The 26,908-nt window shown below is 32.0% G+C and overlaps 2 protein-coding genes across 4 annotated transcripts in view; one reads left to right on the plus strand and one right to left on the minus strand.

Moving 5' to 3' along the window:
- Positions 1-4,675: 4,675 nt before the first annotated feature.
- On the minus strand, positions 4,676-8,652 carry LOC134234800 (uncharacterized). 3 transcript variants are annotated; one of them, XM_062716846.1, is made up of 4 exons: positions 8,059-8,652; positions 7,237-7,433; positions 6,202-6,315; positions 4,676-5,920 (listed from the first exon to the last, which is right to left on the minus strand). In XM_062716846.1, exons 1-4 carry the CDS (start codon positions 8,168-8,170, stop codon positions 5,570-5,572), a joined length of 774 nt encoding a protein of 257 aa, XP_062572830.1. In that variant the 5' UTR covers positions 8,171-8,652; the 3' UTR covers positions 4,676-5,569. The 3 variants fall into 3 exon arrangements, with proteins under 3 accessions (XP_062572830.1, XP_062572836.1, XP_062572844.1); XM_062716852.1 differs by having other exon boundaries at positions 4,677-5,920; positions 8,089-8,651; XM_062716860.1 differs by having other exon boundaries at positions 4,677-5,920; positions 8,101-8,650.
- Positions 8,653-15,607: 6,955 nt separating this feature from the next.
- LOC134234844 (helicase POLQ-like) overlaps positions 15,608-26,908 on the plus strand; it is a 30,160-nt gene continuing 18,859 nt past the window's right edge. The window contains exons 1-11 of the mRNA XM_062716891.1: positions 15,608-15,799; positions 16,026-16,356; positions 16,620-17,385; positions 18,197-18,375; positions 18,623-18,820; positions 19,165-19,240; positions 19,446-19,543; positions 19,879-19,983; positions 22,020-22,174; positions 22,594-22,833; positions 23,155-23,296. Coding sequence (XP_062572875.1) covers positions 16,084-16,356; positions 16,620-17,385; positions 18,197-18,375; positions 18,623-18,820; positions 19,165-19,240; positions 19,446-19,543; positions 19,879-19,983; positions 22,020-22,174; positions 22,594-22,833; positions 23,155-23,296 — 2,232 coding nt within the window. The 5' untranslated portion in view covers positions 15,608-15,799; positions 16,026-16,083. The remainder of the gene's footprint in view (positions 15,800-16,025; positions 16,357-16,619; positions 17,386-18,196; positions 18,376-18,622; positions 18,821-19,164; positions 19,241-19,445; positions 19,544-19,878; positions 19,984-22,019; positions 22,175-22,593; positions 22,834-23,154; positions 23,297-26,908) is intronic.

The raw sequence follows: 26,908 nt of genomic DNA on the forward strand, positions 1-26,908 counted from the left end.
ACGCTTCAAATTTTTGCGAATTGTCACTGGTGCTAAAAATAAAAATCACTAAAGATTTTCATATCAGGTTATTTTTCAAATAATATGCCCAGTTAGAATGCCACCAATATACTCGCAACGTGGCAAGAAATTGCAAAACCGCTCCCAAACAATTTTGATAAAAATACAAAAGGATTTGCACTGAAAATAATTTCTAAATCAATTATAACAAACATTTTAGAGGTTGTGTATGCCTTTTAACGTAAAGTATAATCCAAATGAAGAAAAAATACAACTAATTTTCTCAACGTTTGGTTTTTCTCACCTAAAATTTACACGCCGCGTTTACATTTGGAACTTTCTAGTAAATGCACTAAATTTGAGTTATCGCTCGTGTTGATACACGGTTAGATAAAATGACAGTTCTCTCTTTATTGGCAAATTAATTGATGAAAATAATGAAAAAGGGACATACCAGTGCTTGTTAAATCATCGGACGATATTGCATATAATGAGGGCAATTTACACGCACGGGTAATTAACTTGTAGTTATGTAGTAGACTAGTCTAAACAGGTTTCTTTTAAAAATGACCAGTGCTTACCGACGCCTATTCACTGAGTTAAAAAAAGACATGAGTTCTCAGAAAAAAATTCTTCACATGTTGATTTATTTTTAAGAAAAATATTTTTGCGAATGCAATGCACGTGCAAATTTGCTAAAAATTTATCTACAGTAAAAATTTCCAGATTTACGGTATTAGGTAATGGATTCTGAATCTCATGAAAATGACTATGTCGATATTATGAATGAAAGTACATATGCCTAAGCATTAATGTGATAGAGACTGAAATTGTTCTCCCAGTGGAATTCTTCTCTCAATATCCTATACCTTTTTTATTCAATTGAATGTTAAGACTCTGGATAGGAAAACTTTTTGTTTCATGAAAGGTTGAAGTAAATAGGATTGGGTGTTTATGGTCTTGTAGCATGGCAGTCAAAAAGAAATAGAATCGTTATTTATTTACCGGTAATACATATATTTTTGTTTTTTTTGCAATACTTGATTGAGATTTTATTTATTTCCTTTTTATTTTTAACCACAAATGGTATTTTATTGCTATTCATCAAATTTTGGAACCATTAATGAGATTTTTTGTGGGCAACAGTTGAACTTTGGTATCTCTAACATTGATATTACAAAGTGGTTGAAAGTTTAACTACTTTTACTGTATACAGTAAAACTTGGTTATAACGAAGTCGCTAGGACCTATGAAATCACTTCACTATATCTGTAATTCATTATAACCGTATTAGAAATTCATTAAAGAACTTTATTCGGTAATAACCAATATTTGCCCCCCAAATCAAACTTTGATGAAGATATATTTAATTAAGTTCTTAAACAGGGGAGTATATGCTGACTTCAAAGCACTGAATATTTTCAAAAGTAATGACGCCATATGTACGTAATGACGTCACAAACATGACGTAAATTTCAGTTTTTTATGAATTTTACAGAAAAATGTACATATTTCGTTGATATTTTGAGTAAAGTTCACCGAGCGCATATGTGTACAGGATCAATATTTTGATATAATGTGTAGAATGATAATATCAATGAAATATGTTAATATTGTTCCTGAACAAACTTGCGCTCTATAAATTCTAAAGCTAAAATTGTTGAAATTTTGTCCATTTTGTCCTCTTTCTGAAAAAGGATATAAAATCGGACTAGTTTGTGACGTCATAAAAACAAAAATTGTGAATGCATTGCTTTGACACTATAATATTTTCTGTTAATTTTTATTTCTCATACAATTTATTGAATTCAGCACATTTCAGGAAGTTTTCAAAATTTGATTTTTGTGGGGGCAAATATATGCAATATACCGCATATAGTTCTTTATATAGCTGGTGATCCAAAATGACTTCGCTATCCGTAAATTCGCTATATCTGTGTTCGTGCTAAACGAGTTTTGCTGTATACATTAACCTCAATATCTTGGAACTTAAATATATATATCTCTCAGTTAGAGATAGCAGGGTTTTCCTGTATTTTGTCGATCAGTGTGACTTGTGAGAATGTTTTTTAGAATGTTGATTGTAAAATTTCATGAACACTGAATATGCCATTTATCATTGCATTGTCAACATGTAACATCTGAGTAAGCAGACACAAACTGTAGTTTGATTTTTGCATGATTATGTTGCTCAGAAATTCAGTAGATTCTGTATAAGTTTTTAAATTTGAACAACTTTAAAATCAAGGGTAGCTTATGATTTAGATTTTGCAATGAAAAGTCTTCATGTTATTTATAATGAAATGGAATTATTTCTTGATATTTGTAGTACACTAGCGTGGTACATGTTTTTTAAAATGTTTTTATTAGCTCACCTGAGCCGAAGGCTCAAGTGAGCTTTTCTGATCACATTTTGTCCGGCGTCCGTCTGTCTGTCTGTCCGTCTGTCTGTCCATCTGTCTGTAAACTTTTCACATTTTCGACTTCTTCTCAAGAACCGCTGGGCCAATTTCAGCCAAACTTGCCACAAAGTATCCTTGGGTAAAGGGGATTCAAGTTTGTTCAAATGAAGGGCCACGCCCTCATTCAAGGGGAGATAATTGGGAATTAATGAAAATTTGGTGGCATGTTTTAAAAATCTTCTTCTCAAGAACCACTGTGGCAGGAAAGATGAAACTTATGAGGAAACATCCTCAGGTAGTGTAGATTCAAGTTTGTTCACATCATGACCCCCGGGGGTAGGGCTGGGCCAAAATGGCTGACCAAAGTTTACATAGAAATATATAGGAAATTTCTTTAAAAATCTTCTCCTCAAGAACAACAAAGCCAAAATTGATCATATTTATATGGAAGCATCCTCAGGTAGTGTAGATTCAAGTTTGTTCAAATCATGACCCCCAGGGGTAGGGCGAGGCCAAAATGGCCGACCAAAGTTTTACATAGAAATATATAGGAAATTTCTTTAAAAATCTTCTTCTCAAGAATGACAAAGCCATAATTGATCATATTTATATGGAAGCATCCTCAGGTAGTGTAGACTAAAGTTTGTTCAAATCATGACCCCCAGGGGTAGGGCGGGGCCAAAATGGCCGACCAAATTTTTACATAGAAATATATAGGAAAATTCTTTAAAAATCTTCTTCTCAAGAATAGCAAAGCCATAATTGATCATATTTATATGGAAGCATCCTCAGGTAGTGTAGATTCAAGTTTGTTCAAATCATGACCCCTAGGGGTAGGGCGGGGCCAAATGGCCAACCAAAGTTTTACATAGAAATGTGTAGGAAAATTCTTTAAAAATCTTCTCCTCAAGAATAACAAAGCCATAATTGATCATATTTATATGGAAGCATCCTCAGGTAGTGTAGATTCAAGTTTGTTCAAATCATGACCCCCAGGGGTAGGGCGGGGCCAATATGGCCAACCAAAGTTTTACATAGAAATGTATAGGAAAATTCTTTAAAAATCTTCTTCTCAAGAATAGCAAAGCCATGACTGGTCTTGGGACTACTTTTGGATTTAAGCTTTTCAAGTATAAACCAATTCTGCCTTTTCCTAGCCGCAGTGCTCAGGTGAGCGATGTGGCCCCTGGGCCTCTTGTTATATTAACTGTATTATTTCTACAAAAAAGATAATCACAAATAATAGAATCATTAGCACAGCATATTTATTTATTTATTTATGTATTTACATATTTATTTTCTATTTATTAAATCCATGTTAAGTGTCATTTTTATTTTTAGTATTGTTTTTATATTTTGCTATACTGTCATTTTCTCTCCATGCAATTTTATATTCATTCATAATTTTTATGATTTTTTCCTGATGTTTACATGTAGCCATGTTTACATTGTCTCTATGAATCATATACCTCATACATGTAATATCACATATATACATGTACATTTAATATGTAATTTTTGTTTTAATTAATAGTAATGAATTAACTAAACACAATTGTTTTAAACAGTAAAACACACTTACAAAACTGTATTGCGAAATGCTAGTGATAAAAAATGTCAGTTCATGATATACATGTAAAGATGAGATAATTCAGATACATTCTTGTGTTTTATAAATATAGGGAATGGAATCCTATATAAGTATGGTAGTTGTAATCATGTTTTACCGTAGTGACAATTTTGTGGCTGTTCATCAGCATTTAGATTAACAAAAGTTAATTTTGTACCAAGTTAAACACTTAATAAATGTTATTTATGAATTTTTGTTGCTGTTCAGTTGGATTTAAATTTCTGTAACCAGAGAACTTTCTGCAAGGGGAAGGGTATGAATTCTAGGAGTATAAAAACAGCCACTTCTATTTAAAGTTCATAAACCCTCTGCTCACTTGTATAAAATGTTTCTTGAATATTAGAGAGCAAAAATAATTCAATCTGACAAATTTAGAAAGGCATAATAGACATTTATGTTATAAAGAGTTATCTCTCTTATCAGAGTATCATTGAACCTTAAGTAGGAATGTTTCTATTGTGCAATAGTTTTTTTCCCCAAGAAGAGGTCAGTAATTAAGTTCAATTTTGCATCAATTCTTGGATAACTTGAACATGATGAGGCCTTGAAACTTCCTCATTAAAAGTGATGACATTGTTTGAATAAAAAATAAAAGAACAGTATCAAGTTTCAACATTTATTCAATATTATCACAGGAATGTTTTTCAATGGAAAAATATAAAAATAAATGCAAGTAATTGAAATATAATTGAAAAATAAATAAATAAATTAAATACATACTGAGACAATCACATTCTTATAAGAAGTATATATATATTTTCTATACACAAATTATTTTCTACAAATAATGAAATTTAAAAATTTGAAAGTGTTAAAAATTTTAAATATTTGTCATGTTAGAACATAAAAAACATCAACTTTTTTTCTTGAGTATAGATTTTTTTCTTTACTAAAATAAAAAAGGTTCAACAGAAAAATCTAAATTTCAGATCTGAAAGAGAACACGCACAAAATTATAGGACAGTGTTTGGGGTGGTTTTCATCCCACTCAGAGCTTTTCAATAAAAACGTTAAAGTATGAGAAAAAAATACCGGTATAACATACAATGAGATCATACATATAGCTTAAGTATCTTAAGGTGGAGTGATCCTGACAACTCGCAAAGCTTCAATATAAAATTACTTTCATACAGACATTTGAACATGAATAAATGATTGAATACAAATTGGTAAAAAAAAAAAATAAATAATAAACTACTCAAGTCTGGCAGTGAAAAAATATCGAACATATATAATTCCATTTTTACACAAAACTGAAGCACAACGAGATCACAGAAAGGATGATATGGTATTCAAAACAGCTGTAAAAATGATATGGGAATAAATTGTCCATGTTCTAAAATGAGGCAAGATCTTTTGCTGAATTTTGATCAAAATAATGAAAATTCAAATAATTTTTTTAATGACCATGAAAAATAAAAGTTTTGTATGTATGAAACAGAGAAATGAAAATATTTTTTTTTTATCAGAAATCATGAATTATTTTAAAATGAAATTGCTGCCCTCATCGTTAAACCAGAACACGGAATGACTAGCACTAGGTACTGTTCAAGGACCTGATAATCACTTCATTCATGTCCAAGAAACTTTGGCACAGTGTGGCACAATCTCTGACGATGACGTAATCACGCACCTGTCTCAAAAAACGATCAGATACACTGAGCATGTTCGATGGGACAATATCACGTGACTCGTACTCAATGGTAGCGCCATCGTCTGTGATGGCGTTATGTATTTCACAGAGTAGTTTGTAGACACTGTCCTCTTTATTTTTGAATTCAGGGGACCAACTTCCATATTCGTATTTTTCTTCGTCTTCTAAGCTGGCCTCCAAGAATATTGCAACTTTTGATAAATCTCTGTAGCTTCGTACGTAAGCTAATGTCACCTTTCCAAAATAAATTCAATAAATCAAAATTAAATATGAACATATATTACTAACAATATTTCTTTTTCAAGTGATGAAAGATTGTAAAACTTCTCCTACATTTACCCCTAAAAATACGATATAGAAAATTGTGTGAAGATTTTGTATCTATTAATTTATATAACTTTTTTCGTTTGATTTTTTCATTAGCTTATTGTCATATGGTAATTGTTGAATTTACCGGGTGGTAGTAAATTCAAAAATTACAATATGATATTAATTAAGAATGGAGGAAAAATTACATTTTTCGTGTATTCTTCCAGATCCTGTTGGGAAACATTAGTGTTGGGAAATCCGTCTATGTGTTGTGTGTGGAGGGCTTGCACGAGTGGTTCGTTCTTTATTCGCTCCTTTGCCTGGAAAACAAAACAAATATTTGAAAAAAAAATATTTACTAATGAACTATTGTCATCAAAATTCAAAACCACTCGGACGTACATTTCTTTTTAAAACAGAAAGAACTGTTTAAGTAGTTCAAAATACCAAAGGTGATACTTTTTTCGATCTGCTAGTCAGTGTTGTATACTGAGTACAATGCATCATTTACAGGTCGTAGCCACGGGCATATTTTATAGTATGGGGACTTTTTTCATTTAATTTATGAAAAGAAAGGTTAAAAACGTCAAGTGCCTGTAGCCTTGGTAAGTTGTGTCGGTAAAATTCTCTCTTATAAATGTTAATCTTGCGTTTCAAAAAATTTATAGTATACTTTTTAGTATTTTGTTGATTTTTTTTTTAATCAGACATGATTCCATTTTTCTGAATTGCCCAACTGAAAGCTATAGATTATTCTAAAAATTTATAAAAATATAGGTTTTTTTAAAGCATCAATTCAAAAATAAGAAAAAAAAATATATAGGTTTTTTCCAGTAACAATGATCAGTTGTCGATCAGTGAAAAATTAAGAGAGAGAGAGAGAGAGAGAGAGAGAGAGAATTGATGAAATACATTGCAAAATTTACTGATTATGAAACTCATTAATTATACATAATTAAAAAAAAATAGTTGTGGATTTTAAATGGAGAGGACTTATATATAAGCAGTACCTACTGCCCAATCCCTCTATGCTTATATTCATAAAATATCGTCTGCGGACAAATGTATATTCGCTTAACCAAAGTTATAAATAGATTTGTATATATGAAATTCTTAAAACCATATACATGGTAACAAAGTTTAAAATATATAATAAACCAGAAAAAAAAAAACAATTTAAAGAATTTATCTAGTTTCATAACTAAATGATAATGTAAGGAGTTTGAAATTAATAAACTTACCAGTCTATCCCGCAATGCTTTTGATATATCCCGTAGATCAATCAGTTTTTCATTAATATTCTGAATTTTTTCGAAGTCTGAAATCACAGGAACCTTTAAATCTGTTGAAATGTGTGTTCTAGTGGTATTACAAGGATTTGTCCATCTGGCGGGCTTTTCGGCCCCAACAATCGGCGCCGCTTCGCTCTTGTTATTTTCTGTGAAAACAAAACAAGAACCACGTTATAAAAAAAACCCGGTAAATTATTTTTTAAAACATTTTTTTTAATAGAATTTTTATTGTTGCTGGGAAGAAAGATGTGGGTATAATTATAATTACTTTTTTGAAAATGTTTTACGAATAAAAATTTGTCTTAATTTTCGTTTATTTTCTTTAGGGGGTGGGGATATAAGAATGTGCTAATTCTTACACATAAATGATTTTTTAAATATATTCATTTAATTTTTGTAATATACAATAATTTAGAAAAAATGTAACTAAACCATCAAACGGAGATAATGAAAAATACTACAAATAATTTCTCTTAAAGATGCATTGATAAAAATAAACAAGCCAACATGTGACAAATATTAAACTGATATCAAATAAAACAACGTAATTAAAACAAAAACAAACAAAAAAGAAAAAAGAAAGAAAGAAACACTTCATCTCAAGAAAAAAATTGATATGAATTAATTAAATAAAAATAAATAGAAAAAAATGAATAAAACAGATGGGGAAAAAATTATTTTTCAAAAAAAGTAGAGAGAAAAGAGAGAAAGAGATGAAAAATGGAGATACGTGTAATCTGCATGCAAATGTTTGTACATAACATTACATACTTTTAACGCTCAGAATGGTTAGTGAGATACCTATCAACACACCAAGTAAAATTAATATCATAACAGCAACTACTCCTTGCTTCATAATGCTTCTCTCGTATTTGCACATCATTTTCTGATTCCATTTTAAAGTTATGGTTAAGTTTTATACAGATAGTTTGGAAAGTATTACAGTTTTGAATCTTGGAGCTTAATTTCTTTGCAGTCGCTGTCAAGCCAATGAGAAACGTCGCGAGGATTTTAGAAGTCTAAATATAGTTCAAAATAAAATCCGAGTCTATTTTTATATTTATATCGATCCTAACATAATGATAATCGAAAACGATAACGCGAAATATACGGCTTACAATGATCAATTATTACTTATTGAACGTTAATGATAGTAAGGAAATGGCTCTTCTCTTCCGTATTTTCATCTTCTTGGGTATCCGTTTGTATATTGAAACCTGTGCCAGCCATAAAATAAAAATAGAGCACTTGATGAATATTTATTTTAAGAGGCGTGTCTTCTGAAACAGAGAATTGGCAAAAAAGAATGAGGATATGCACAACTTTTAGACATATTTTTACATGACTATGAAACTTGATGGGTTTAAAGATTAAAATATAAATACAGTGTATATAAATAACGTTAACACCCCCCCCCCCCCCCACACACACACACTGGCTAAAAGCATTGCAACTGGAACTAAATTCTAAAAAAAAAATAAAAATGCATTTATTCATAATTATTTGTTATGATTAAAAGTATTGTAAATGGAACTGACATTTTAAACTAAATAAATGTGTAAGTGTATAGCTTGATTCAGCTGCAATTTAAATTAAAAAATAATTAATTAACCCTGCATGACCCAAATCCTTGAATTCTAGGCATACCGGTTTCTGGTTTTTATCTTGGTTTGAATTTCAGATTAAAATACCACTTTTATCTTCTATTGTTTTCTTTGAATTCTACAAAGCTAGTACTTACATGTAGTATATTCTAACTTTGCAACTTTTAATATTTAAAAAAATTATATCAAAATAGTGAATTGCTATTTTTTTTTTTAATTTATGCATATAGATAAATCGGGAATGAAAATATATACCACTTCCACACAAAGGGTACACACGACATATTACAAAATCTATTTAGGGATATTCATTTATTAATAAATTCAATTAAAAACTGAACTTGTCGCAGTTAATTTAATCGTTTAAACCAAAATGTTGGCACATTTTAATTGAGGTAAAATATTAAAGCAGATGACATGCATGCAATTGTAAAGGAATTAAGATTTTGTGAATTTTGTAAAAAATACCATAGAAGATGAATTTCATTTTGTTTTAATTTGTCCCCTATACAAGGACTTGAGAAGTAAATATATTAAAAGTTATTACTGGAAAAAACCATCTGCATTCAAACTAGTTCAATTATTAAGTGTACAAAACTTTGCTGAGCTTTGTAATTTAGGTAAATTTCTGCATTTAGCTTTTAAGTTAAGAGATGAAAAAATGTGATTCATTCTTCGTTTGTCCAGTCATTATTTCAGTATATTTATTGACATTTATTATGTGTTAAAAAAAGTTTTTATAAAAAGACGCGCCACATCAAGTGACTTCATTATATTTTTAATAAACATGTATTGATACCAATGTACATGTTTTTTCTCAATTATATTTGTATTAAATTGTGATGATACGTATGTATTAAGCAATAAAGAATAATAATAATAATAATAAAAAAAAATTCAGAGGTAAATGGACACAAAAACAGAAGGGGAAAGAAATATATTTTATTTAAATAAATATATTAAAAAAAAAGAAAAAAAAGAGACAGACAGCATCATGCAGAAATGAATTTTCATTATAAACATATTAGTGCAATGTGCATATTTTTTTTTTCTCGGCATTTTGTTTTCTTTTGGGGTTGACATTAGCTCTAAAAATTTAAAAACACTAGGTCTAAGAACTATTTGATTGGAGATATTCGTCTGTAATATTAACTAGATTTCTAGCAGTTTCAGAATTAATGATTAAAAGGTCTATCTATTCACTATTATAACACTTCTATTCACTATCCACAGTGATTTTATTTATAGCATACACTGCACTTATGTAATTTACAGTATAATTTACCTAGTTTATTTATAAAGCATGATCTTTGCAACGAACAATTCAGTTGCCACTTGTATGTGTTACTATATTTATAAATCTCTCTCGCTCTCTCTCTATCTCGTATATAGATATTATATTATACATAGTAATACAAATAGATAAAGCATATTGCTTATGATATAGACCTTTCAATACAAAATAATTCAATGTTTTTGAACTGTGAAATAAACAAAATCAAAATTGATAAACATTTCCTGATAAGTTCATACAAAATCAATAAATAAGGGTAGAGAATTCAAGTAAATCAAAAGCATAGCATTGAAAAATGCGACGGAATCTTTAATATTTCAGATACCCTCTACCCCTCTTCCGAGATAGAGGAAGGGGGTAGGGGGAAGTTGCAAGGCTTTTATGTTATTTTAATTTTAGATATTACACGTAGACTTTGACAATGGTCAAACGCTAATATATTAAACCTTTAACGCTTCAGTTCGGCAGCTAAAAAGGGGGGGGGGGGCAGAGAATTTTCATAAGTAATTTATCATTAGTTATGAATTAATACAATATATATTACATTTTACATTTCTTTAAATGTTAACATGACGAGAAAACTTTTGTGAATATTTGGTAGCATGCATTTAAAATATTTTGTCCCTAATGCAGTCATAATATGTGCATGTCATATTAATTATGCTAATGTCCCCTCTCCCCTCTATAAATAAACACATTTTGTTCACTATAACAATTGATTCAGAATTGATTTTGTATGAAAAACTGAAAAAAGAGAATAATTATATAAAGAGTGGCATGAATTCCATTTTTTTCGATGACATATCCAGGGTCTATATACCGATTCCATGTTACGGTTAAATTAAGCAGAGAAAAGTTTTAATAAACGTGCATTGATTGGCTGGCACAGCGGTCAGTAAAGTGTATCATTGTCTCTTTTGGAGAGTTTGATCCAAAAATATCCACCCACTTCATCTATAGCTAGTTCCAGACTAGTTAACAATATATGATAATCGGAAGTACCTTGTGCTTTTTCCTTAGGCATAGAATCCTACTTTCGATTTAAACGCATTTGTAAAACTGCCTATATTTCCAGAAAACGGACTTTTAATCCCGCTAAAATTTAGGTCAAAGGTTCAGCTCCAAAAAATGCAAGCCATGCGGGTATGTTTATTTACATATGGGTCATTTAAACATCATTTAACATGACTCACATACCGGGTTATTCCGACGCGTGGACTCGGGGGCTCCAGGTTTTGCAGGTGGTGTTTTCCCGGAGATCGGCGCGAAGGTCAAAGATAAGGTGGAACCTTCTCAAAGACTCTATGCATGGTTCCGTTGCAGAGTTGAACATTGAGGAATATTTAATCAAACTTTCTACCATCCCATCCCAAAATGATAATTTAAAAAAAAATCGGTCAGAAATATTTTTGTTTGCACATGCAAAATTGTGCATTGTGCACATGCAGGTTCCAACTTTTTTGATAATTACAATTTTGAAAAAAAGGTATTAATAGAATTTTTTGAACAATGCAAAAAAATAATGGTTGTAGGCAAAAGGGAGTGGGGTGGGAAGTGGCATATCAGTGAACTTTTTAACATTGAACGGTTGCATTTTGGACAGACACTATACTTATATACGTGTGTGAACGTGCAATATACTAGTAAACATATAAAAGCAGTTATCTTGATGTTATAGAATTAAAAAAAAAACCTTATCAAATCAGCAATGTATAGCAATTAAAAAACTAACAAAATGAACAAAAACACACATACTGCATGTATGCAAAATTCTGACAAGAATAAAAAGGTATTTTACTGAAAATTAATTATACTAGAATTGTTTCTTTGCACACGTAATATATATTTTTTTAACCTTTTTACTTTATCTTTTTTTAAAACATGCATGGATGTTTGGATATATGAGAAAAAGTTTTTTTTTTAATTGTTGTCATATTCTTCAGGTTTTTACACTGTAGTAAAACACAATTAAAAATTCGATTGTTAACATCTGATACAAAATAAAGTAACTTTATGTAAACAAAATCTTTGAAGGATTCTTACAAACTGTGAAAAAGATATATCTTTCTACCTTTAAACTTGATCCATTTCACCAAATTTAATATCATGTAAATTTTGAATTTACGTGGGGTTGGGGTTGGAGGTCAATGCAAACTCTAAAACATGGTGCACAAAATTTACATGACAGAAATACATCTAATGTGACCTCAGATTTTATATACATGTACATGTAAAAAAAGTATAAGATATGAATATAACAGCATATCACATACATTAATTGAAAATTGTAAAATAAACTAAAATACTGAATTTTAATTGATTAATTGTTTTCTTTTTAGAGAAAATTTAAAAATTTTTATTTCTATTAGAAATTAAAAATATAAAAAATAACTTATACTATATATAATTTTCACATAGTATATATATGTTTATATTTATCTTAAAAGTGTGTCTTTGTTAAAGTCCCAAAGATTTCTGAAATTACCTAAAAAGTATCCAATCTAACTTACATAAAAATATATATGTTATAACTTTATCATTAAAAGTGTGTTTGTGTTTGTGTGTTAGATTATTTTATTGTTATTTGTCTATTTTATAACTGTTATTAATCAATTTATTAAATTATGTTTTATAAAATTTTTCCAAATATTTGCACCCCCCCCACCCCCCATCCCCACACAAGAAGCCCTCATAAATTGCAGAGAAGAATTTATGCATGTCCATGAGAGTATTTTTCTTTTTTGAGAAGATTATTGCTGAGTCGGATATCTCCACCCCCACACGGAGTAGGTTTTTGCGACTTTCCTTTCCCTTTTTCTTTTGGCTGCATGGTCAAAAAATGCATGTCAGTCTGAATTTTTCATAGTGGGTAAGGATCCCTCCCCTCCCCAGAAACGAGAAATTTCTTGGAACCATCCATTTATTAATTGTTGTCCATAAATGACAGATACCTTGTCCATTTTTTATGGTCAGTCGGCCCATCTGTCTGTCTATCTCAGTCATCTGAGTATCTGTCTGACTGTCTGTCTATCGGGTGAGAGACACTCTTTTACATCTTTGTGTGATGTATTAGTTTTGGGGGTTGTATAAAAAGAGGAGCGGATCCTAGAGTAATTATTAACTTCATCATGAATAATTTTTTTTTTAATATACCTGACAATTTTCCAGTGTTTTCTTGTAATGATAAGTGGAAACTGGTCAAGGAGAATCATAAAGTTAGCTAACTAATTAAATGCTATTATTACCCGTGTATATTTATTTCGCATGACATCACTATTCTATTTTTGTACATCAACGTTCTTCTTGGATTCCGTTTCGGGAAAATAAAGAGATCTGATTGGATGAATAGATAAGAAACTGTTTCTGCTGACAAAAATTGTAATTTTAACCTGTGTTATATACTGGTAATGACTGATTTAAAAAAAAAACTAAAGGAAGAACAGAAAAGAAAGAAGAAGTGCGACAATTACTACTTTTATACCCAACAATGATATCGTGGATTTTTTTTTCTAATGTATTTTATTTTCATTTTCTTAATTGGTATAGTTATCAGTTCTAAATTAAACATACTGGCTTTTTAGCAAAATATAAATGAGTAAAAAATAAAAGATAATAAAACATAAAGGTGATAAATAAGTATAAACATGTATTGAACAATTTATAATGACTTACCATTTCACTATAAATCAGGAAATATCACATTACATTCTTCATTCAAACTCTGATAAAATATGACAATACGAATATGTATAGGTTATGCATAATATTTTATATATTCCTGGAAAATATTGACACAAGCTATAGTAAATTATTCCAGTATAGTAAAACTTTATATTATAAAAACATTATCATGTCTGTTGGGTATACGTGTATGCTATGCTTTATATCACCCGATCCTCATAATTTTCTTGGAAACGAACAAAACGTATTTGAATCGTAAACGATATCTGTGTATATAGGCAAAGTTAGTTTAATTATATGTTTCCGGTCAATGTTGCATCATTTTCCAAAAAAATCTAAATATTGAAAGGCAGATCGCCATGATTTAGACTGCACGATATACATTATTTGTTAATTACATTAAAGAGTGCATAATTTTGTATATCATCATGTTGCAAAAATTTCAATTTCAAATTTGTACCAAATTTATATAATATTAAGTACGCAAAATTTGAACAGTTAACATGCTCAAAGTCCACTGATATAAAGATGACAGTAATAAAAACAGACCTCTTAAAAAATCAAACTTGGGATCCGGTATCTTGGAGAATTAAGCATCTCCTGTAGGCCATCAACTGTGAACATTTTGCTGTGGATAGCAAAAAAAAAAAAAAAAAAAAAAAACAAAAAAAAAAACAAAAAAAAAAACAAAAAAAAAAAAAAAACAACAAAAAAAAAAAAACAAAACAAAAAAAAAAAAAAACAAACAAACAAACAAAAAAAAAAATACGCAAGTAATTCAGAATGAAAATCACCTAATGTTCAATTTTATATTAAATACGCAATCAACAATCGACACAACAACAGGTGTAATTTCAAATAGGGTCAAGGTAACGACCGTAGACTTTGCAATTTTTTTTTACATTTAATACAGTATTAGTGTATAGTTTGGTTTCTTTTTATCTATAAGCTATAAGAAGACACCCCCTGCAAAAAATACAGAACTGTTCTTTAATTGATTAAATTTTATGGTAGATAAGATTCGAAGAAACCTACTGTTTCTTAATGTCTTGTAATGTAAATATACTATTATTTCAAGAACAACACAATCTTCTTTATTGAAAAAGATTTGCAATAATAAAATCAAAAGAAATCTTCGCAAACTTGAACTAGTTCCATTTGGGGAGGGGGGGGTGTATTTTACTGACAGTCAGCTCAGACTATTATTTTACAGTCGAGGACAAATTATTAGAATGTCTTCTCCTCAGGGGCTTTGATTTTTTTTTTATTTATTTATGTTATAAAAATATTTTTATTGTGATTTATTTATTCAGTTTTTTGTTTGTTGAGGATTTAACACTATTATCAGAAGCTTCTACTTGAACATTGCGTTCAACAGACATTTAATTATACATAGCCTTTTTCTCTCGAATTTACAATTTTTTGGAAATGGAAGGTCATATTATTTTTCATAAAATAGAAGAAATCTAGTCTTTTCCGAGAACATAGTTTAGCAGACTTATTTTCGCTTTCTCTTTAGATCAGATTTTGTATTTTATTTTGGAGAATAAGCATAATATACGTATTAAAAATTTCTGTCACACGATAACAAAAATGTAAAAGATATGTTTTTTTTCTTTTAAATATTATCATTAAAAAAACTTTCTTGATTTTTATTTCAAAACTACATCTCTTGTCGTATTTATATACGTCAACAGTTTGAACTTTTTCATTACATCTCGATTTCCGGTTAGAGATTTCCATCCAATCAAATCGAGGTTTTGGATGGTGCCGCAAGATTTCGAAGTATAGCCTAAAACAAATTTTAGTAAATGTAGTCCGTGCAACAATGAACATACAGAGAGTCACGCATATTTACAGGAGAAGATAAGATGGTTCTAGTACCACTAATCACTTGACAACAGCACGCAGAAGAAAACCAGATAACGGAACGGTACATGTATCTTTGTTTACATCAGAGCATGATAAATTTAGTTCGAATTTTCACAGACAGAAACAAGAAAAAACTTATGCATACATTGGTGAACCTATATTACATGTGGTCATCGTAAGGTAGATTTATGATTTATCACTTTGTTTATATAACAGAAATTATTCGAAGCAAAATTTAAGCGTTTTAGAATCCAGAGGTAAATAATAACATTTAATTCCAGAATGAGATCATATGCAGCAAGGTTTGATTGAACCCTTTAGGTATAAAAGTGTTGACTTTCTATAATGGCCCTGGCAATACCAAGTCTACAGATAGAAAATGGGCCACAAAGAAAACTGCTGGGTGCCAGAAAGCGACGTCCCAGCCGTGACGTAAGTGAAGATCAGGCCAAGAAAACATCGAAATACTTTAGACAATCTGATGGAGATACACAGAGATCTTCAAAGGATGAAATGACCACTAAAACCACGACAACAGTTGCAGTGACCAGTGGTCAACATGCAGAAGAAAATGGATGGTTTGAGAGTTCATTTTCTTGTGGAGGAAAAAGTTCAAAGGTTTGGAACACTTACATGTATGACAGTATGTTAAGAGTGCTTTATTGGGTGTCATAACCATTTGATATTTTATTTTCAACAGCAAGACAAAATTATCTTCAAAGCTACCTATAGTAAAATTGCTACAAAGTTATCAGTTTCCATCAATGTAAAGTATATTACAATACATTTTATTATGTTTGTTTCACATAAAAGAAGCAATGATTATAAGTGATCTTATATGTGAACTTGCAGTACAATTATAGTCTTTGTTTGTTTTCAAGGAGAACGAGATTCAGCAAGAAGTGGATGCTCCATTAAAAGAAACTGCTGTGGATGTGAGGGACAAGAAACAAAAACCACCAGGGAAGCCATCAGAGCAGGATAATTCTGATAATGACTCAGAGAAGGATTTCTTTGAAGAGAGTTTTCAAGATCAAGATTTTCTGAGCCATGTGGAGTCCATTGAGAGTCAGAACTCAGTTGATGTTGTTGACAGTGTGTCAGAAGAGTCATCAAAGTGTGAAAGTGTTTTGAGTAAACTAGTTGAAAAAGATCAGTTAATATTGTCACCTAAAAGTAGGTCTCATGAAAACAAAGTTTTCGGGTCTGAAAATAGGAGTAATATACAAAATGGTAATTGTGATTCAATAGGTAAAACTCGGAGTACAGTGCAAAAAAGTGTCTGTGATAGAAACTCAAATGTCCAAGTCTCTGTGTGCAATAATAATACTGACAAAGAGGTCAAAGAAATTAAACTAAAGACTACAGATCAGGTCAAAAGTGAGGAGGTTTTAAGGTCTGTCAATAGTGTGGGATCATTAAGGGACCGATTAAAAAGGAAATTACTACAGAATGTGGGGACTAAATCCCCTGTCAGTCCTGCACAGACAGTAGAGCAGGGAAGACAGAGCCGTTTAAAAGAGGTAGAGCGGGAGGCAGCCATTATACAAGGGGAGGGATCTGCCAATGACATCGGTCCATTCTACGGTTTGCCATCAAAAGTCCAGCAGCTATTACAGAAACAGAGAGGAATTACTTCGTTATATGGTACTGCACTGTCAGTTTTGAATTTCTAAGTCTGTACTTTTACTGTTTGAAGCTTTGATTTTGCTGCAAGTAATTTTTACAAACGCCCTTTTCTTCTGGTGGTATGCATTAATTAGTATTAGCTTTAACATTTTCTTTCCTTCTTCTTTTTTTCAAGCATGGTAAAAAAAAAAAAGAAAAAACTGCAAGGAAATTAAGGCTGTATTTAAGCATTGAATTCATATTTTTGGATGTCTTTGGTCCTATAACACACCTGGCCGTGCCGACAAATTATCATACCGCGCGTTATTTGTCGGCACGGCCAGGTGTGTTATAGGACCGAAGACATCCAAAAATATGAATTCAATGCTTATATTTACATTCTCTAATTTTCCTTCTTCATAATTGCTTATTTCATTAATCTTTAATGTGAATTTAGCGCCCTTCAAAACTGCCGTGGTTAATAGATGTAAGAGCCGTTTTTGATGTCAAATGACGTTGCAAAGTTAAATTACGCAAATAAACATTGCGAGGAAAAAAATGACAAATTAATTCTTAACGCACATTACGTTAATTTTTACGTAAATTTTTCAGGGTTATAGTTTTTCATTAAATTGAAATAAAACATTTTACATTTGGTGTTCCTAGAGTATCGAAAATGCATATAGTTCCCACTGTGTATTCTAAAGCTCGGTGACAAGGTTTCGCGTGTGTTATAGAAATTTGAACGTCGTGGATTTCTAATGGATTTCATAAGGAAAATTACACTGAATGTAAATATATATACATGTACCATATCTGGTATTAAAAGTAATACATGTATAAATTTTAGAGTGGCAGGATGAGTGCTTGAGACTTCCCACACTACAAAAGGGAGGTAACCTGGTTTATTCTTTACCCACTAGTGGAGGAAAGACTCTAGTGGCAGAGGTGCTGATTCTGAAGGAAATGTTGTGTAAAAAGAAAGATGCCATGATGATTCTCCCATTTGTGTCCATTGTTCAGGAAAAGGTGGGTTATATTTAGTAATCACTGTATCTATATTTAATTCTTTTGTAGAATTCTTTGAAATAATCATGAAGTAAGGAAAAAGGATTATGGGTGCTGGTCATTTAAAGAGATGCTTTGATAAGTAAACATAGTCAATAGTGAAATATTTTTGTGTAATAATCAACATTTAATGAAAAATTAAAGGAAGTTCAGTTCAATGAATCCTATAATTTGTAATTAAAAATAAACATTAAAGATCTTTACACAGGTGAAAGGAATGGCCCAGTTAGCCGTGGAGTTAGACTTTCTGGTGGAGGAATACGCCGGCAGTAAAGGGAGATTTCCTCCCATCAAACACAGAAAAAGGTCCCTGTATATCGCTACCATAGAGAAGGCTCACTCCCTAGTCAACAGTCTGATAGAGCAGGGGAGGCTGGATTCCCTGGGGCTGGTCGTTGTGGATGAGGTAATGGTCAAATAAGTTGACTCAACAAACTCTTTGAGATTTGCAAAAAAACTTGTGTGAATTATCCACAAGCCTCAAATTAAATTTTTCTCTGAAATATTAATTGTTACAGACCATTTGGGATTGAAATACATGTACTTGTCTTCTTTGGAGAAAAAGTTTCAAGACTTACGTTGAGACTTTGTCATAAAGAAAATTTGAAATTTATAATTAAACTGTAGGAGTGTTTAATCCTTTCTGGAAATTTACTGGTAAAAGACATATTTTTACTATCAAAGTGACAATAATTTAAATAAAACATTAAATGTTAAAAGTATCATCAGTGGAACTAGTTTTAATTACAGCTTCACATGATTGGAGAGGGGAGAAGTCGAGGATCCAGATTAGAGGCCACACTTCTGAAAATTATCTATGCCAAAGGCAAGTGCTTGTTTAGTTATGGTGTCATTGTTATCTAAAATTCAGAAGACACAAACAGTTTCAGTAAGATTTTGAGTGATTACTTGTGAATTACTTGGAGATACTTCAACAAAGATTCTGTAGTGTTATTAAAACTTATTTACATGTGATTGTTTTATAGCAACTTATGCTGACATTGTTATATGACTTTTCCTTTTCCTTTCAGCTTCCACCCAGATAATAGGAATGAGTGCTACGCTGAACAATATAACAGATCTCCTGACTTTCCTTAAGGCTGACGTCTTCTCCAGCGATTTCCGGCCAGTAAGAAATCTTTATGCAGGCTGTGAAATAATGTATACAGGGTTATTTATTCGCCCTTTGTCACTTTGCAAACAATTTGCTTGGTTAAAAATTTACACATATTGAGTTATATTTTTAAAAAGATAATGTCTTCTTTAAATTGACCCATTGTAATTCACCCAGTTGGGATGAGGGCAAGTGGGATGAAAATAAAATAAATGAGCTAACATTTCCCTGTGTTCACATTCAGTGCAATATTTTCTTAGCACAGAAGTTGTAAATTTTTCATTTAGTTTATTCATTAGCAGCATTACAAGATTTTAGTTTTGTCAAGATGTCGTAATCTTTATATTTAGGTCAAGCTTACTGAACATGTGAAGCTGGAGGACAACATTTTTGAAGTGCATAAAGGTCAAACTCTGCAGGAAAGTTTGAGTCATCAACGGACAGTGGCTTTCCAGGTCAGTCATGAGAGAAGAGTGTAACTTTAGAAACACAGTGTTTAAATTATTAAACTTCGTGAAACTTCTGAAATATTCATGAACATTTTGGTACTGGAACTGAGAAAGGTTTAGATCAAAATTGCAAAATATACCGTAATTTTCGGATTATAGGTCGATACTTTTTTTCTCAGAACCGCTGAGGTCGACCAATATACGAATTCGACCTTTCTAAGGCTCAAGTTTACAAAAAATGCCCCAAAATCAATAAATTTACGTCAATTTCAAAGCAAATCTGTGCCACTTTCATAACTTTTTTCATTATTTTACGCAGAATTAATGCCCAGGTAAACAATAAAATATTTATTTTATAGCTTTCTTACAAAATAAATTCCATTACATATCCGTTGATGACAAAGGAAAAAACTGTGCTTCATCTAGTAAATAATTCCTCAACGTGTTTATCCATTGCCATCATGCGGTAGCCATCTTGTGAAGTTAGGAAGTCGCTACCGTTTACTAAAAGTAAAACCGCAACCGTATCAAAATTTAAAATACGGAAAATTTTTCAAGATCACAACTGTAGTGTTTTACCATTTATTAGTAGATTGATAAATTGAAATAGTATTAATTTTTTTATTGTGACAGACTTCTATTTATTAATGTGTATAATGAGTGAAATAAATTGTTGCCAGTCAATTTCTACATTTAATTACCAAATAAACCGATAGTCATTACTATATATATTTTTTTATTTTATTTAATTATAATACCAGTCAAACGAATTAGCGCTATACAAAGATTGGCTTCTAACAGAATTTTAATTGTCTCACAGATAAAAGGATTTACACTGTGTGTACACGCAAAGGTTTTAACACCTGTGTTGGTTTAATACCCTAAGGGCATGATTAGCAAATCCACGTGCCGTTATAGGGTATTAGTGTTACACATCATTGAACAAACAAAGCCATGAAATTCATAATCTCAATTAAATATATAATTAAACTTATAGCGTGGTAATATTATTTCAATTCTTTACTGTTGCTTTATATATACATTCAGTGGTCGTTTGCGGGTTTAAGCAAATCCCTGAAGAACAAAACTGAAAATGGCGGACATCGAAGCAATTGTCGTCCACCGGTAATTAATGTCTGAATAAAATATATAAGGAATGTGTCCAAGTTGTTCTGAAATCAGAATTATTATTCTTTGTTCTCGGATATTTCCCGAATTATAGCTGTAAAATAAGAACGTGTTTACGTGTTATTTATGCCTCTGGTTTAAGAACAGTATGAAACTACGGAGGCATTGAACAGGCAAGTTGGAGAAAAATAAGTAGTAACACAATTCAACGAAGTTTTAACTACATTTTTTAAAAACTTCATGTAAATGCTGTAATCATTAAAATACCTGTTTGTTTTCGTGATACGTTCTTGTCACGGAATTACCCCGGTAATTATAGAGGTTAACCTGTTCTGATACGTTGTATCTGCGTAAGAATTTTTAGAAAACGGGAAACAAAGCCTCGTCCTATATAGTAAGTTCGTCCTATCTTAGGATTTTCAAAAATAAAGGCTGAAAATGAGCCTTTCGACCTATATACCCCATCGACCTATGACCCGAAAATTACGGTAATATAACCTTGAAGTTTGAAATGCATAATATTTTCAAAATATAATTAATTTTTAACATGTATTTGTATTTGAATGTTATTTAAACTTATGAGTATTTTAATGTGTTTGTGCATTAGAAATTCAAGGTATTCAAATCTAAATTTAAATTTTATTAAGTGTCTTCTCTGTTTGTGGTCTTGATGTACATGTCTATTTCATGATGATTTTCAGATGACTTCTGACAGGATAGAGTAAGAAGTTGCTAATATTAAGAAAATTTATTCCAAAAAAGATATATGATTTACATCAGTATCTACTTGATTTTGTTTTAATTGTTAGTTGTGGACAAATTTAAAAATAAATGTATTACTGGTATAATATGGTCTTCCTGATTTTGTTTTTCGTTAATTGAATTCATGTATAATTGGTGGAATTTGATTTCAGTACAGTCCGGAGATGAACAAGGTGGACCCGGACCACCTGTTGGGTCTGGTGACGGAGGTCGTCCCACAACACTCCTGTCTCATCTTCTGCTCCACCAAGAAAAACTGTGAAAACGTGGCCCTGATGCTGAGTAAACTGATGGCCAAATACAAGAGGTAAAGGAAGGAAATACAAGTGATTAGATTTGAGGTAAACAATGTAAACAATAAAGATAATTATAAATTATAATTTATAAATTCAAGTGAAAGCATTTTAAAATGGAAGCATTCAGGATAAGAAACAGAAGTGACATGTGGTGGTCGCTGAATTTGATCACCGGTGTGTATAGCTACTTCAGTTGGTAGAGCGCTTGACCAGAGTTTCAGGGGGCCTGGGTTCAAATCCTGGTCTGGTCCATTGTATTTTCTCCTCTACGGTTACACATGGAAGCATGAAACATGTTATATTTTTATCTGAATTTCTTGAATTTTTAAAAACTTTTTACTGCCTTATTAGCTTTGTTTAAATCAAAATTTTAAGGTTAACTCTGACATGAGAAAAATTAATTTATAAATTTGTTTTTATTCAACCACAGAGAACTAAGTCAAGTGAAAAGACAAGAGAGAAAAGACTTGTTGAAGGAACTCTACAAAGATGGAGAACAGAGGATGTGTCCCGTACTGCAGCATACGATACATTTTGGTATAGCGTACCACCACAGCGGTCTGACGACAGATGAGCGCCACCTACTGGAGGAGGCGCACTCGGACGGCGTGCTCTGTCTCCTGGCCTGTACCTCTACACTGGCAGCCGGGGTCAATCTGCCAGCCAAAAGGTCAGTATAAATATCAGAAAGGTCAATAGGTCAGTTTATAAACCAAAAGGTCAGTATAATAACTAGAAAGGTCAGTATAATCATCTGAAAAGTCAGTATAATCACCAGAAAGGTCAGTATAATCTTCAGAAGGCCAAAAAGTCAGTATAATCATGGGAAACTCTTTAAACAAGACTACTTACAAAAAGATCATTTTACCAGTCTAGCTTTTATAATGTCATAATTTGAATAAAATGCAGAAATTTAACACCAATCTGAACTGAACATTTTGTTTGATTAAAAAAATACATATAAATTGAAGTCTAGATAATTTTTTTCCAGAGTGATATTGCGCAATCCCTACATTGGTACTCAGTACCTCAACAGGAGTCAGTACAAACAGATGATAGGACGAGCTGGGCGGGCAGGCAAGGACACGACAGGGGAGAGCATTCTTATTGTCAGTAACAAAGACAGGTGTAAGGTAACTATCTCAATACACTACAAGGGAGAGCATTCTTATTGTCCGTAACAAAGATAGGTGTAAGGTAACTATCTCAAAACACTACAAGGGAGAGCATTCTTATTGTCAGTAACAAAGATAGGTGTAAGGTAACTATCTCAATACACTACAAGGGAGAGCATTCTTATTGTCAGTAACAAAGACAGGTGTAAGGTAACTATCTCAATACACTACAAGGGAGAGCATTCTTATTGTCAGTAACAAAGATAGGTGGAAGGTAACTATCTCAATACACTACAAGGGAGAGCATTCTTATTGTCAGTAACAAAGATAGGTGTAAGGTAACTATCTCAATACACTACAAGGGAGAGAATTCTTATTGTCATTAACAAAGATAGGTGTAAGGTAACTATCTCAATACACTACAAGGGAGAGCATTCTTATTGTCAGTAACAAAGATAGGTGTAAGGTAACTATCTCAATACACTACAAGGGAGAGCATTCTTATTGTCCGTACCAAAGATAGGTGTAAGGTAACTATCTCAATACACTACAAGGGAGAGCATTCTTATTGTCCGTACCAAAGATAGGTGTAAGGTAATTATCTCAAAACACTACAAGGGAGAGCATTCTTATTGTCAGTAACAAAGATAGGTGTAAGGTAACTATCTCAATACACTACAAGGGAGAGCATTCTTATTGTCAGTACCAAAGATAGGTGTAAGGTAATTATCTCAATACACTACAAGGGAGAGCATTCTTATTGTCCGTAACAAAGACAGGTGGAAGGTAACTATCTCAATACACTACAAGGGAGAGCATTCTTATTGTCAGTAACAAAGACAGGTGTAAGGTAACTATCTCAATACACTACAAGGGAGAGCATTCTTATTGTCAGTAACAAAGACAGGTGTAAGGTAACTATCTCAAAACACTACAAGGGAGAGCATTCTTATTGTCAATAACAAAGACAGGTGGAAGGTAACTATCTCAAAACACTACAAGGGAGAGCATTCTTATTGTCAGTAACAAAGATAGGTGTAAGGTAATTATCTCAATACACTACAAGGGAGAGCATTCTTATTGTCAGTAACAAAGATAGGTGTAAGGTAACTATCTCAATACACTACAAGGGAGAGCATTCTTATTGTCAATAACAAAGACAGGTGTAAGGTAACTATCTCAATACACTACAAGGGAGAGCATTCTTATTGTCAATAACAAAGACAGGTGTAAGGTAACTATCTCAATACACTACAAGGGAGAGCATTCTTATTGTCAGTAACAAAGATAGGTGTAAAGTAACTATCTCAATACACTACAAGGGAGAGCATTCTTATTGTCAGTACCAAAGATAGGTGGAAGGTAACTATCTCAATACACTACAAGGGAGAGCATTCTTATTGTCAGTAACAAAGATAGGTGGAAGGTAACTATCTCAATACACTACAAGGGAGAGCATTCTTATTGTCAGTAACAAAGATAGGTGGAAGGTAACTATCTCAATACACTACAAGGGAGAGCATTCTTATTGTCAGTAACAAAGATAGGTGTAAGGTAACTATCTCAATACACTACAAGGGAGAGCATTCTTATTGTCCGTAACAAAGATAGGTGTAAGGTAACTATCTCAATACACTACAAGGGAGAGCATTCTTATTGTCAGTAACAAAGACAGGTGTAAGGTAACTATCTCAATACACTACAAGGGAGAGCATTCTTATTGTCAGTACCAAAGATAGGTGTAAGGTAACTATCTCAATACACTACAAGGGAGAGCATTCTTATTGTCAGTAACAAAGATAGGTGTAAGGTAACTATCTCAATACGCTACAAGGGAGAGCATTCTTATTGTCAGTACCAAAGATAGGTGTAAGGTAACTATCTCAATACACTACAAGGGAGAGCATTCTTATTGTCAGTAACAAAGATAGGTGTAAGGTAACTATCTCAATACACTACAAGGGAGAGCATTCTTATTGTCAGTACCAAAGATAGGTGTAAGGTAATTATCTCAATACACTACAAGGGAGAGCATTCTTATTGTCAGTAACAAAGATAGGTGTAAGGTAACTATCTCAATACACTACAAGGGAGAGCATTCTTATTGTCAGTACCAAAGATAGGTGTAAGGTAATTATCTCAAAACACTACAAGGGAGAGCATTCTTATTGTCAGTACCAAAGATAGGTGTAAGGTAACTATCTCAATACACTACAAGGGAGAGCATTCTTATTGTCAGTAACAAAGATAGGTGTAAGGTAATTATCTCAAAACACTACAAGGGAGAGCATTCTTATTGTCAGTACCAAAGATAGGTGTAAGGTAACTATCTCAATACACTACAAGGGAGAGCATTCTTATTGTCAGTAACAAAGATAGGTGTAAGGTAACTATCTCAAAACACTACAAGGGAGAGCATTCTTATTGTCAGTACCAAAGATAGGTGTAAGGTAACTATCTCAATACACTACAAGGGAGAGCATTCTTATTGTCAGTACCAAAGATAGGTGTAAGGTAATTATCTCAATACACTACAAGGGAGAGCATTCTTATTGTCAGTAACAAAGACAGGTGTAAGGTAACTATCTCAATACACTACAAGGGAGAGCATTCTTATTGTCAGTACCAAAGATAGGTGTAAGGTAACTATCTCAATACACTACAAGGGAGAGCATTCTTATTGTCAGTACCAAAGATAGGTGTAAGGTAATTATCTCAATACGCTACAAGGGAGAGCATTCTTATTGTCAGTAACAAAGACAGGTGTAAGGTAACTATCTCAATACACTACAAGGGAGAGCATTCTTATTGTCAGTAACAAAGATAGGTGGAAGGTAACTATCTCAATACACTACAAGGGAGAGCATTCTTATTGTCAGTAACAAAGATAGGTGTAAGGTAACTATCTCAATACACTACAAGGGAGAGCATTCTTATTGTCAGTAACAAAGATAGGTGGAAGGTAACTATCTCAATACACTACAAGGGAGAGCATTCTTATTGTCAGTAACAAAGATAGGTGGAAGGTAACTATCTCAATACACTACAAGGGAGAGCATTCTTATTGTCAGTAACAAAGATAGGTGGAAGGTAACTATCTCAAAACACTACAAGGGAGAGCATTCTTATTGTCAGTACCAAAGATAGGTGTAAGGTAATTATCTCAATACACTACAAGGGAGAGCATTCTTATTGTCAATAACAAAGACAGGTGGAAGGTAACTATCTCAATACACTACAAGGGAGAGCATTCTTATTGTCAATAACAAAGATAGGTGGAAGGTAACTATCTCAATACACTACAAGGGAGAGCATTCTTATTGTCAATAACAAAGATAGGTGGAAGGTAACTATCTCAATACACTACAAGGGAGAGCATTCTTATTGTCAATAACAAAGATAGGTGGAAGGTAACTATCTCAATACACTACAAGGGAGAGCATTCTTATTGTCAGTAACAAAGACAGGTGTAAGGTAACTATCTCTTATCATCATCTTCTGTTTCTTCATCAGTGTGGTCATTCAGCATGAAGGGTGGTTAGGTTTTCCTTAAAAAAAATGCAAGCTGTCAAGAAGAAGAGTTGATTTATATTGAAAATGCAGTCATCAATTTTCACAAGCAAGAAAATA

Source organism: Saccostrea cucullata, unplaced genomic scaffold, assembly GCF_032062105.1.
Source record: "Saccostrea cucullata isolate Sc308-1 unplaced genomic scaffold, CSIRO_AGI_Scuc_v1 ctg1849, whole genome shotgun sequence".
Classification (NCBI taxonomy): domain Eukaryota; kingdom Metazoa; phylum Mollusca; class Bivalvia; order Ostreida; family Ostreidae; genus Saccostrea; species Saccostrea cuccullata.